This window comes from Mytilus galloprovincialis, chromosome 12, assembly GCF_965363235.1.
Source record: "Mytilus galloprovincialis chromosome 12, xbMytGall1.hap1.1, whole genome shotgun sequence".
Lineage (NCBI taxonomy): Eukaryota > Metazoa > Mollusca > Bivalvia > Mytilida > Mytilidae > Mytilus > Mytilus galloprovincialis.
This window is the reverse complement of record NC_134849.1, coordinates 41,304,513-41,318,830: the sequence shown is the minus strand read 5'-3', so window position 1 is coordinate 41,318,830 and position 14,318 is coordinate 41,304,513. Positions and strand designations below refer to the sequence as shown.

Sequence of the window (14,318 nt, the reverse complement as noted above, 5' to 3'; positions counted from 1 at the left end):
AAATCACACAGCATACATTCTACACGTCTACAGGTAGACAAAAATGATTATATATGTATATAATGTACCTGTACTTCTAACGTAAATTGAAGATAGATAAATCTGTCTATATCAAATAATCGGTACACAGTCCACTATTATGTAAAGAAATGTACACATATACCCCATTACACTAACAATTAAAACTGAAAATGGACAGTTTCTTCTCATGGATAAGTCTAACCGAACATATTGTATTTACGTTAGTAGTTGTAATTCTTATAAACATTTATCTTAAAAATGGCAAAGAGGAATTTTTCCGTGTCCTTGTCGTGGGATTAAAAGCTCTTCCTGGAGTAAAATCATTAATTGGAAAGGTTTTACATAATGAAGTGGCAAGTTTTGTTAATACTACTGCTTTAGCTAAGAAAAATGGAGGAAAAGAATCTGTTCAGAGAGTACAACTACCCAAAGAAGGTAATTAATCCAGTTTACAATAACAATTTCTTTCTTTCAATGTCCAGTTATTTCCCTTTCACTATAAACTTTTTAATTTAAATACATGTTATAGGTTGTTATTTAATTTCGAGAATGAGTTATACAAAATTAGAAGAAATATATTCATAAATTTCAGTATATTCTGTAAAATGTACCTAACAATAGTTTTGTTAGCATAATTTTGTTGATTGATTTTAGTTTATTCTACGTCCAGTTGCAAGTATTACATGCATATTCAAGATTATGATAAACTCTCGGTAGTGTATGAAGGTGTCCCTTCTTTTCCGCTTAACTCGGGTGTGATAAATTTGAACTGAACGCTAGAAGAAGAGTGCATGAATGATCAGGATTTCTTCCTTTGTAACAGCTCTCCTACAAAGGACCCCTAAATGATTTACAAGATTTTTTTAATGCTCAGACAACGTTATTATCTACCACCACATGTCGTCAGAATGGACAAGATATTCCGACCGGACATAACCCAAAACAAACTATAAATGCCATTATCATAGTACTTTTTGCATGACGGGAAGTCCAAGTAACCTTTTTTTTCATAATAGTCATCAAATGGACATTCGGGTGCCATGCAGTTTAAGAATGTTAAAACGACTTATAAAACATTTACATTTTTTTTTCTTTTGGGAAGAGGAGAGTTGAGGAGGTTCGCTGTTATTTCTGTCATTGTAACAAACATATTCTGTACATATTTTAGGAATTTCACCTGAAGAACTTCGAAATCAAATGAACATTTTACAGTCTGCTGAAGCCGAGTCAGCAAAAGAAGGGAAAATATTCGCATACGTATATACCGTCATAGATCAACATTGGAAATTACAGTCAGAGGCATTTGATAAATTTGAAGGTACTTTTTAAGAAAATGGCATGTATGTCTAATTTAAATCCAGTGGCAAATATTACATGTATTACAGTCTAAAAAGTCATTATTTGATTAAGATATTAAGATAATGTTCAGTGGATATTACATGCATATCAGTCTGACGAATTTATTATAGTCCAGTCAATATAGCGTAAACTTGACCCTAACCTGAAAGTAATTGCAACAGAAGAATTTTAAGTACGTGTTAATCTTTCAATTTTCAAGAAGAAAGTCCCATAAAATCTTACTTGAGGAAGACTAAAAAAATCACCATTGAAAATTCCTATGGAGATTTGCATTGAAAAGGGAGATAACTCTTGCAAAAAAGGGCAGAAATATCAATAAAAATTGATACAAAATTATAACTTTTCCGCTTCTATTCATCAGAATGTATTGATTCTTGATTTTTTGCGGTCTTTAGAGTATAAAAACAACTCTAATGATGTTTTCATATCTTTTATCAAGCTATAATCTAGATTTCGTAATTCATTAGTTGACCATTTATTGAGTTTTTCAACATGTCAAGGTAAAGAATCTTAAATTTGATAAAAATAATTAAGCATGACTTGTATTCTTCTTGTTGTGGTTTAAAGTGTCTTTCGACAAGTAAGATGCTGAAAAAACATAATATACAGATATAAACAATACCAAATTTTCACATTGTTTTTTCAAAATGGTCACAAAGCTTTAAATTTGCAATTTCTTTAATGAAAAATAAAACTACCCATAACACTTCGGTTTTGTACATTTCATGAGCAGAAGATTATATAATTTTGTCAAATATCAACTTATAACCCCATCAGAGTATCATAATTTACATAAATTTCAAGAAAATCAACCAAAAACTGACAAAAAAGACTCATTTTTCCAGAGTTATTTCCCCTTCCAATGTTAATTTCCATAGGAAATTAAAAATGCTGATTTTGAGTTTTCCTCATGTTAGATTTTACGGGATTTTTTTCTGTGTATATTAAGGGCATAATGCTATAGATTAGAACTAAAACATATTCTGTTGCAATTAGTTTGAGGTTAAATCTTAGTTGGACTGGATTATTAGATTTTAAGGTGCCTAGAAGTAAATGTCAGTTATAATGATAGACGTCCAGTGGCAAGTTACAAGCATATCAGCCTGAAAATTAGATAAATTTGAAAATATTTATAAATATGATGTCAGTTATATGTGAAATACGTTCAGAGGCAAATATTGCATGCATATCAGTCTGAGAATTTTTATAGATATTACAGTTAATATTTTAATAATGTCCGCTGCCAGTGTATAATATACGTCCAGTGGCAAATGTCACATGCATAACAGTCGGTGGAATTCGATTGATAAATTTCTAATTTTATTACAGAAAAGATCGGTCACTCTGTGGAACATGATACTATTGTTAGTGAATTCCTGCATGCGTTTCTACACGAGAATGCACTGAATCCTATGGTGTTTCCTAGTCTCAGGTAAGCAGGTATCGATGGCATAATTTTGTTCAGTAACTTAAGAGGAAACAACAAAGTTAGATAAACTTAAATAGAGTCAAATTTGAAGATCCTACAACATCGCCATCGCAAAACAGGATCATATTATTTACATCGAATAAGTGTTTTCATGTATGTAATTGTACTCGAAATGACAGCAATATTCTCACAGGACGCATATACTTGTGGTTTCGAGTCACAGTATATAAACGTAGTTTTTTCAATCTGAAAGTGTCCAGAGCTTTCTCAATGAGTCACCTGTTGCAGGAACTAAGCTTGCATTGCTACTTTGTATTAAAGCAAAAAATACATTTTTACATACTACATAAACGTAATACATGTACAATTAAGTTCTGTAATTAACAATCACATTAAAAGTTACAGCTATAAGCTAAAATTGATAATTATGCATCGTACTAAACTGATGTAACAAAGCTATGTTTTCATTCTTTATGATAGAAAAATGGAAACAGAAATTGTGAGCATGACAGCAGCCATGTTAAATGGAGATCAGGATGTTGTTGGATTTGTTACTTCCGGCGGAACAGAAAGCAACTTAATGGCTGTTAAAACTTACCGCGACATGGCAAAAAAAAGCAGACCAAATATTAGAGTACCAGAAATAGTAAGTTATCCGTCACTTAAAAAGTCTGTTCATTACTACATTTGTACCTATGTTTAACCACACTTTGACAACGATCTACAAATATAGTTAGATACAGCTTTGTGAATTATTTTATTTGTCTCCCGCTCATTGTGTTGCAGGGGACATAGATATAGCGTCTGGTCTTGTAAGTGGTCTCACGTGTACAATTTTAGCCAGACTTTTATGAACTAGTTTCTTAGGTTTATATCAGTGATGTCTTTGACGATTTCAAAATTCAGTGCAGATAATTTTTTTAAATGAGTTATACTCCTTTGAAACATTAATCATATTGCAAACAGTGGATTTTCGTAATTGGTCTTTGTACCTTTGATAGATAAGCTATGTGTAAGTGGGAGACATTGGTACTCTTTTTATGCTGTATTTTTTTCTCACATTGCCGGGTGGATTAATCATTTGGCAAAGGAAAAAAGATAAGTTCTAGATTGTTTTATCAGTCGTGGAAAAGTTAAATGTTGCGAAATATGAAGTACGTAATTTTCAGTGGCGGATCCAGAACTTGACCTAAGAGGGGGGAGGGCGCTGACTGACCTAAGGAGGGCCGATCCAGTCATGCTTCAGTGATTCCCTATATAATCAACCAAATTTTTTCCACGAAAGGGGGGGCCCGGGCCCCCCAGGGCCCTCCTGGATCCGCCTATGATTTTCCCACTAAAAATTCACAAAAGTTGCAAGATGTCTTCGTGTCCTTAAACTGAGATCATTTGTCGACATCACCAACTTCAGTTTATGATAGCTTTGCTTTCCTTTGTAGCTATCGGTAAGCTATATACATGTGTTCCCTGTTCGTGTTTTATCGATATAAGATAAAGGGAGACTCATATAGATCAATTTAACTCATATCGCATGTGAACCCGAATAACTATAATTCTATTATACTAGATTGTTGTGGTTTCAATACACATTCAATTTCCATTCTGGAGTTCAGATGGAATATTGGCTCAAAATTGTTCTTCGGAAATTATCTGAAACAAGGAATTTGTCAAATCCATTTTGCATACAATAAAAATGAAACATGATAGTATATAATTATAGATAGCACCAATAACCGTCCACCCGACGATTGATAAAGCAGCCCATTACTTTGGTTTGAAAGTAATCCATACACCAGTCGGAGAGGATTTCCGTGCTGATGTACAAGCCATGAAAGAGGTCAGGAATAAAAGTCTGATTTTTTTTATTAAAGAAAAAAATATTTGAGTTATCATGATTAAAATAATGTTCTATAAATACACAAATCAATCATTTATTGACACTTAGTGAATTTTAATGAATACATAAATACTAGTATTACGTTTACACAAAGAGATAAGTATATCCCTTACACAATCTATTGCATGAATTGCGTTTTATGATTGACAAATTAACCACACATATGGAATGTATAAAATGATCTGGTTAAATAGTTATCACTAGGTAAATTCGAGTATTGTAGCATTGAACTATATGAACTTGTTGACAGTTTGTAAAATTCACATGTACAAGCATAATTATGCTTACTTCCAAAGAGGAAAATAACGGTTGGTGTATGTGTGTTTTAGGGTGGGGTGGTGGTAATCTAAAACTTCTTCTTGCATTTAATTCCTGTTTTTATTAGGTCGCTAAATTGAATAAAAGACGTAAATTGAATAAAAGACGTAACAATCATATGAAAAAAATCATTTGCGTAATTACATTTGTAAAGTACGTCTGGGTTAGTATAAGATGATATATATATATATATGCAGTATGTAGAATAAAGATTTTTTTTAAAACATTTTGTTTGAATCCAATCTTAATTGACAAGAATTGCAAGGATTCCTGGTAACCAACCGTTAAACGGTTAGTTTTTCTTTCTGCAGAATCTGACTTCCTTATACAATAAAAACCATGCAGCCTTTATACAGATAAAGCAACGGTCGTTAAAAGTGGTACTACACAAGGTGGCACTAAACACCATCAAACAAACAAACTACATGTATATAAACACTTGTTGTGTAATAAGACTATAAACGAGAACAAGTGTGAATATGTTAATTTTATACCATTCCGATAAGTGAACACCATCAGTTGTCTAGGTTCCGACGATGGGGAGGGGGACGTATAGACAAGGAAGGAAAATAAAATGTGGCGTTTAACACAAACAAACAATTAATTGGTTATTGATGTTTTATCAGGCTATAAACGAGAATACAGTTATGTTAGTTGCTTCAGCACCGCAGTTCTGTCACGGTGTTATTGATCCTATCAAAGAGTTATCGGACTTAGCTGTAGCAAAAGGTCTGCCATTACATGTAGATGCTTGCTTTGGTGGATTCATGCTTCCATGGTGTGTATAAATTGTGGAAATATGTATTGAAAGCTATTTTCAAATTGTTTTAATATGCTGAAACAAGGTATATTCATAAAAAAAACTTCACAAACAATATATTTACTACGAATCAGTTTTTATTCAAGGATTACCAATTTTCGTGGAATACGTGTGCATATGTTCTAAAAGCTATTATGCATACTTTGGAAAAAAGACTCAAAATCAAAAATTGACGAAAAAACAATGTGTCTTTAATCCATGAAATTTTGTATGCATGAAATAATGCTCCCACAGAAACATAAATATCAAGTTATCAAGGGAATATATGAAATAGAAAACAACAATAACAGTAAAACAACGGAAAACAAAGACAATGTTGTATTGCATTTTGGAAGGTATGAACAGGTGTTTTTATGTTTTTTTTGTCACGATTTAAAACCACTTTTTTATAGCTTCACATTAATACGGTTTCAAAATTAATGTTCATTAGGTTTGCAAACATTACGGTGCACTTTGTATCACCTCCGGTATGTTGTTGGGATTCATGTTGCTCATTTTTTATTTGGTACATTGTGTTTCTTAGACTTATTATCTTGTGGTCGTTTTTCGTTTGTTTGGTTTTTTTTTGCCATTGCGTTGTCAGGCTGTCTTTGAATAATGGGTCACCATATTCCCTAGGTATCTTAATTCCGCCTTTCTCCGACACGAAATAGCACACTATTCTTGAATATGGCGTTCAATACCAATCAATCGATCATTTATGGAATATAAAGCAATAAAGTAATTAAAAAGCGTGACATAAAGTAGATGTGGTACAGGAGCCTGTAATTCAGTGGTTGTCGTTTGTTTATGTGTTACATATTTGTTTTTCGTTCATTTTTTTTTTATATAAATAAGGCCGTTAGTTTTCTCGTTTGAATTGTTTACATTGTCTTATCGGGGCATTTTATAGCTGACTATGCGGTATGGGCTTTGCTCATTGTTGAAGGCCGTACGGTGACTTATAGTTGTTAATGTCTGTGTCATTTTGGTCTCTTGTGGACAGTTGTCTCATTGGCAATCATACCAGATCTTCTTTTTTATATTGCCAATGAGAATTTACCCAGGGTTTGGCTGACATAAGTTGCAACATATGACGCAGGATATGCTGATCCTTCCGGAGCACCTGATATATTTAGTTTTATATGTTGTGTTTTGAGTTGAGTTGTGTTGTTTGTTTGTTTTATATTTTTCTTTTTTAGTCATGGCGTTGTCATTTTTCCCCTTATTAGATTGGATGTTCTTTTTGTATATTTTGCTTCTCTTTTGAAACAATGGTGTTACAGCATAACATAAGAACAAACTGTAAAACAGTTTGAAATGGCTTGAAAGTTCATTATTATAATAGATAAATATTAATATTTAGTATAGAATCATATTCAAAACAGTGTGGCTGTGGCCATTGATTGACGACCTAAATTATCCCATTGACTGGGACAGATTAGGTGAACGTTTGTCTGTAAAAACCACTGTTCACTACTTACTTTTTATAGAATTTAAAATGTGGGGTCACCAAAGGTTCTTAAAGATTTTAATATTAAAATAATTAAAAAAATTAATCAGGAATAACCTTTATGTTTTGATTTATATTATTGATATAAATCAAAACATTGTGTTAATCCTGATTAGTTTTTCTAATTACTTTATTTGTGCGTTGAGAAACTTTGGTGACACCACAGTTTAAGCGTCTTTAACAAGTACATAGTGAGCAGTGGTCGTTACAGACAAACGTTCACCTAATCTGTCCCAGTCAATAGGATAATTTAGGTCGTCAATCAATGGCCACAGCCACACTGTTTTGAATATGATTCTATTATAAAGCAAATATCAAACTGTTGTATAGTAACGTTAACTGTGAACACAATGAGTTATTACTTTATTTCAGATAGTGAAATACTTGATGTGTTTATTGTATTTTAACAGGGTAGAAAAACTAGGATACAAAATACCACCATTTGACTTCCGGTTACCCGGGGTAACTTCAATATCAGCTGATGTTCATAAATACGGTTATTCAGTAAAGGTACTAGTATATAGACTAAATTTTATTCTAAATAGGCCTACAGTTATTGTCATTTATTTCATGCCTAGTGAAATATATTCGTCCATTATTGTTCGACTGAAAACTAATTAACTAAACATCGACTATAGAAAACATCCCAAGCTCGTTGTTCCAAAAATCTGCATTTTCTTTTCCCGCCAAGGGAGTAGAAGTTAAAAAATAAAATATATTCATTTTAACCTGACGTTATTTGTTTTTTTAAACGCCGTATTGTGACAATGCACATCTGTTTACCCCGGCAGTGAATAATCTCCTTTTGAAATAAATTCAGTAGAGAAACAATTCCATGGTAGTTGTTCCTATGGATTTTATTTCTGAAAAAAAAACCAAAGGCATAAGTGACCAGAAAGACTTACATACTTATACCGCAGAATATCTACACATCAGAATGAATAGGGGACATTTAGGGGTGTAGTAGGCGTTTGATTATATAGTGTTTTGCTTTAATACGTACAATAATATAATCGTTTCATTTCGCTCGTCAGTAAGTTTATATTTTTTAAATGTCTACATCTTTTTCTTAGACCTTGGATGTATCCATAGCTAGCAGTAGCAGTGCCATTATAAATTAATAAATTAGTTAATTTAGTTAATTAATAAAGATACTTGATTACACGTAGTTCTATCCTTAAAGAAATTTCAGAGCTAATGCAACTAAATGTTGATTTTTTACTATGAAATAATCATTCGTTTTGCCTTCGATGAACCGTTTTTGTTTCAAATCAGACAAAATCATCTTCCAAAAATATTCAATTATGTAGTATTCATTTTTTATCGGCTATTTCGTCGTGATGATTAGTTGTAAAATGTTCACTTCGCAACACATACACTGTGATAGTTATTGTTAATATACCGATTATATGATTTTTATAGGGATCAAGCGTTATAGTTTACCGAAATGCTGAGATTAGAAAACATCAGATTTATACGTACCCTGAATGGCCAGGCGGACTTTATGGTTCTCCTTCAATGGCGGGAACACGAGGAGGTATGCTTGCTTAATCAATAAAGCAGACGTTAAATACCGGTACACAGATCTAAACAAGCGGGAATTAGAATTATTGAACACTTAAAAATGTGGATATTGAAATACTTCAGGTTGAGAAGTTGAATTAACTGTTTGTATGCTCGGAAATATATTTCATGGTTATTTTTCTCTAACATATTGGGGATAATTGTCTGATGTTCTTTGTAACATATACGGGATGTGTAAGCATAATTCCTTATCTTTGAAATAATTCTAGGATTTCCTATGTATTAAGTTAGTTAGCGAAAGTACTTTCACCATTAAAGTTACATAACATCGTTTTTTGACTGGTCGTATTTGTCAACTGCTATTATTGGCACTGTCGGGTAACCAACCGCGAAAATCTGTTTAATAATTTTGTTTTCAGAACGTTTTTTTTTAAACATATTTTTCCACTGAGTTACGTATTATTTCAAACAATATTTTAAAATTGAAGAAGAGTTGCGTCTTTGTAGGAGGTACTATAGCATCAGCTTGGGTTTCCCTGAAAGCTTTAGGTGTGAATGGATTTATGGATAAAGCTAAGGAACTCATGGATACAACAGAAAAAATGATGAAAGGCGTTAATGAAATAGAGGTTTGTATGACATATTGAATTGTTTATAGTGTATAAACCAATAGAAATAAATCATTTACTAGAACACAAATTAAAATCAACAATACTTGATTTTTCATTTTGCATTTGATCTATAGCAAAAATGTGATTTTGGTCTTTATCTCTTTTTGTCTTTTTCTCTCCTTAAGTTCCCATGTGTACGCCTCCGGGTGCGGGAATTTCTCGTTGCATTGAAGACCTGTTGGTGACCTTCTGCTGTTGTCTGCTCTATGGTCGGGTTGTTGTCTCTTTGGCACATTCCCCATTTCCATTCTCAATTTTATCTTGTAATAATTCATAAATATATTAGTCAAATATAAGTCTTTAGTTTTTATATGTTTTGTTTTGTGTACTATTGTTTTAGCCATAGTGTTGTCAATTTATTTAACTAACAACGCCATGAAAAAAATGAAACATACAAAAAGACAAACAACAGTTCACAAATCACTACTTCAAAAGATGAACACTGAGCAAGACAAACCACATAAGTATAAATCGACAAAATAAGTGCAGCCATACAAAACAACCTGTTTGACAGATACATTTATCATATTATTTTTCTTAAATACACAATACATCAAAAAGAGCACACACATTGACCTTTCATAACAGTTACTGTTCTAAATTGATAAACTGCTTTCAGGGTTTAAAGATTATGGGTGAACCGCATATGACCGCTTTTGCTATAGGACCATGTGATAAAGATTTAGATATATATGCAGTCGCTGATGCGATGGAGAAGAAAGGTTATATTTTTATCTGGTCCCTACACATTATGATTTTAAATTAAAATTAATGCAGTAAAACGTTGGACAAGTTCATATATTTTTGTGTATGTGGAAAATTTAACAGCGAAAACATAGAGATTGCAAAATAAATTCAAAAAACCGAAAAGCACTGACCGGGACGTTGAAAATACGAGCCAGCGCGTCGGTCTAGCACAATACAGGATCATTGTTCATATTACATTAACATATTCTCGTTTTGAATATGCATTTAATCTGACGCTGGATGTTAAGCAGCCTCAGTGTTAACAGACTAGTGATGTAGTAGTTAAACTACTGAGACAACTCGGCCACCGAGGCCGCATGTTTTGCATGTATTAATCATTATCATAATAATTACGAAACACTAGTATGTTGTTTTATAAGTAAACATTTTTGTATATAGATATATACATAGTCGCATTAATTTTATACAAATGTATGTTAACATTCCAGGCCAATATAATTTAAAAATAATCTATCGTCTGTGACAAACTTCAATTTATAAAAAAAATCGTAAGGAACACCTCTGCAAAGCTATGCGATAGATCCGTTAAAGAAACAATTCCTTTCACTGCATATATTATTATTTTTACTATTTTGTGTATTGCATAACACAAATAATCGTCTCCGTGTACCCAGGCTTCCTGCACCACAAAAAACATACCGTTACGATATGGTAGCTGTATAACAGTTCTAAAGATGGCATTACACACCTATAATTAACCAATCATTTTACAATATATTTTTATACAGGATGGACGATAGAAAGGAACCAGAAACCGAGTTGTATTCATTGTTCTATCTTACCACGCCATACTGCTATAGCGGATGACTTCATCCGCGATCTTAAAGACAGTACTGCTGAAGTCAAGGTTTGTTACTTAACTTTTCGGAGTTGTCATTACAGTTGTGATAAACGTTTTATCATTTCATATTGAAAAAAAAATGTTTTATAATTTCGGCTGGGAAATATTAATATTAATTTATGCATATCAAAAAGAAAGAAATTAATTATTCATAAGAAAATGCTTCATCATTCATTCATTATCTTATACGTCAGTCAGGTTGTTCACCTCTGTCTGAGATGACAATTATTATAACAAAGTTATAATGTCACACCAATATGATATTTATTGCTTATAAGGCGTTATAATTATTGAATCTTTCATTTCATACAGATTTATTTCTGTCTGCATTAAATGTTAAAATTCAGGATTATTATTATATAACAATCTTTTTAATTATTTCAAATTTTTTCTCGAAATAACTCTAGCAACCTCAGCTTCGTACTTAGATGAGTGTTTCATGTTCTATGTTCTTAATTTATTAAACGGTTGGCTCTGTTTTTTGAAATTATATAAACTAAGTGAAATGTAAAAGAATAAGTGACTATATTCACTTGATGTTATTTATACATTTACTGTGGCTATGCAAGCTGTTGGCAGAACTTAAATTTTGTTTTTAAACTTTTCTTTCTTAGACAAGTCCTGATTATGTTTACAAAATAAAAATAATAATAGTTAAAAAAAATGCAGAATTTGAGGCATGAAAGTACGAATTAAAAAAAAGCGAATTTTGGGAAAACTAATTAAAAGAAAAACAACAAAAATACCGAGTTCCAAGGAAAATTCAATACAGAAAGTCCCTAATCAAAAGGCTAAATCAAAAGATCAAAAACATCAAACGTACGCAATGTAAAGGGGAAAATGATTTAAAAGATAAAAGAATACGGACATTAATAACCCTTATTCAGACCCTCATATAAAAATCATTGCAAAATTGTGTATTATACCGAAATATTGTATACCTTTGTTATTATGTTTTGAAATGACGTAAAATAATGACCGTTTGTTTAAGGGAAAAGATGCATTTTTCCTCTGTACAAATGAATGCTTAAACAAAATACGATTGGTCTAATAAATGCATTTTCCTTCGTACATATGAATGGTTATACAAAAAAATAAGTTGTCGAATAGATGTAATTTTTCGTCGTGCAATTGAATGGTTATATTTTAAATATTTGGTTGATCGTCACCATGTCTCGGATTCTCGGCTGACAAATGACACGTCATAATTTTTTCATTCCTATCATTTATTTGACGATCATAACAATGTCTCAGTTTCTCAGCTGACAAATGACATTCATATCTTCGTCATAGGTCAACATGTCTACTGATGTCAATCAGACAAATAGTTGTTAGTTTGTTCCTGGTACTAACATTTACTGCTGTAAATGCATCTTCAATTGTCAAACTAGTTATGCATTCACTTCAATGCTTGCTGTTTTAACTATGATATAGTAATCAGTTGAACACATTTTAGTCTAAAACGGTCGTTTTTATCAACATCAGCTGATAAGACTGAACAAAAAAATATTTAGTCATATTCAGTCTTTCACTTTTTAGATTAATTGACTGCAGTTAATTCAGTACTTTTTATACAATTCGATTGCAGTCGATTAAAGTCATATGAAACGAGTGACTGGTGAAAAATAATGTGTATCAAATTCTTGAACCAATGCATGTATATATCATTATCTTAGTCTTCTGTGCACAATTTTATCATCTATTACGAAAATGTATCGTGTAATCGTCAATTTTTTTGCACGTCTATCTGTTTGTTATGATGTGAAAATATGGCTGCTCATTACTAGTCAATGAAAATAATTATACAGTACTTGATTGACTGTAAGATAGGATTTGAAAAAAAAATGCCGTTATTAAATTTTAAATTGTCAAATGATGTAAATATCAAAATGGACGCATCAGGCTGAAATTATTTGCTGTATATATGTATATAGCTACCACTCGATGGTTATGTTAATATCAACCATGCAACAGTTATAGGTCTGTAGTTACCAAGCATTTGTTGAATTAAAATAGGGTTTCAAGTTAACTACCGATCGATTGAATAACTCTATGTTTATTATTTATTTATTGTAGGAGAACAAGACTCTTGCTAATAAGGGTACTGCGGCAATGTATGGGATGATTGGAACGATCCCTGACAAAACCATTGTTTCGGATTTCCTTGTTGAGTTCTTTAGTGAAGTCTATAAATGATATATGTGTGAAATCTAACTTGTCAAAACAAGTACTTGTATAACGAGGAAATTATTGAAAGTACTAAGAACGAGATGCAAACAAAATGGAAGTTTTATTCTGTCGTCTATTCCATATGGAAGGACCTACTGAATAATTTTGAACTAGTAACTGCTTACGAGTAATTATGAATAATAAAAATGATTTTACATGTGTTTTTATCAATTCTATTTAAATAACATTAACTGTACCATTTTTTTTTGTACCAGCTGCACATTTTAGGATTTAAGCTCTCTTCAGCGATGCTTGAGACCCATGTATTTAAAAAATGAAGTCCAAAGCCAAAATGCAACGTTGATGACCTTACACAACTAAGGAAGATCAACATAAGGCCAATCACAGACATGAAATCGGAGCTACATGTATTCATGAGAGAGATACGTTCCTTAATCTAAAAATAATTCGAAATTATCGAAGCCTTATAATTGCATTAAAATATATGAAAAAAAGTTATTTTGCTTATAGGTCTGTAGCTATTTTTTTGTATGTACATACGCATATTATCAATTATTTTTTTTTTTGTCATTTTGAAAGAGTCAGGTAATGAACTGTAATGAAATCTCTAATACACATATTCTCTTTACGTAGAATTTTCACGTAAAGGTATTTCGAACTTGTTAATATCTAGTTCCTTTTCAAAATTTAAAACATGAACATTTTAAATCTATCTACTGATCAATACTTATAGTTCAACACGCTACACAGACTTCCGCCTATATCACAAAGAACCAACAGACTAATCAGAAGCGCTCAAATGGAATCAGTTGGAAGGCAATTTCTAAAACGAAGTTGAAGATTATTAAAGATTATTGCATATAAAAAATTCCGTATTGTTGGGCCAAATCCTACTTTGGCTTTATTATGCTGGAGGGCAGAAAACCCGCTCGAAGCGAATCAATTGGAAGACAAATTCAATAACGAAGTTGGTGTCCATTAAAAACCG

The 14,318-nt window shown here is 31.9% G+C and overlaps 1 protein-coding gene across 1 annotated transcript; it reads left to right on the top strand.

Moving 5' to 3' along the window:
• The first annotated feature begins 133 nt into the window (after window positions 1–133).
• LOC143053611 (sphingosine-1-phosphate lyase-like) lies at window positions 134–13,526 on the top strand. The gene is made up of 12 exons (XM_076226405.1): window positions 134–456; window positions 1,190–1,339; window positions 2,710–2,812; window positions 3,290–3,455; window positions 4,530–4,646; window positions 5,651–5,802; window positions 7,747–7,846; window positions 8,759–8,873; window positions 9,368–9,489; window positions 10,151–10,253; window positions 11,028–11,146; window positions 13,217–13,526. Exons 1-12 carry the CDS (start codon window positions 192–194, stop codon window positions 13,334–13,336), a joined length of 1,632 nt encoding a protein of 543 aa, XP_076082520.1. The 5' UTR covers window positions 134–191; the 3' UTR covers window positions 13,337–13,526.
• Window positions 13,527–14,318: the final 792 nt, after the last annotated feature.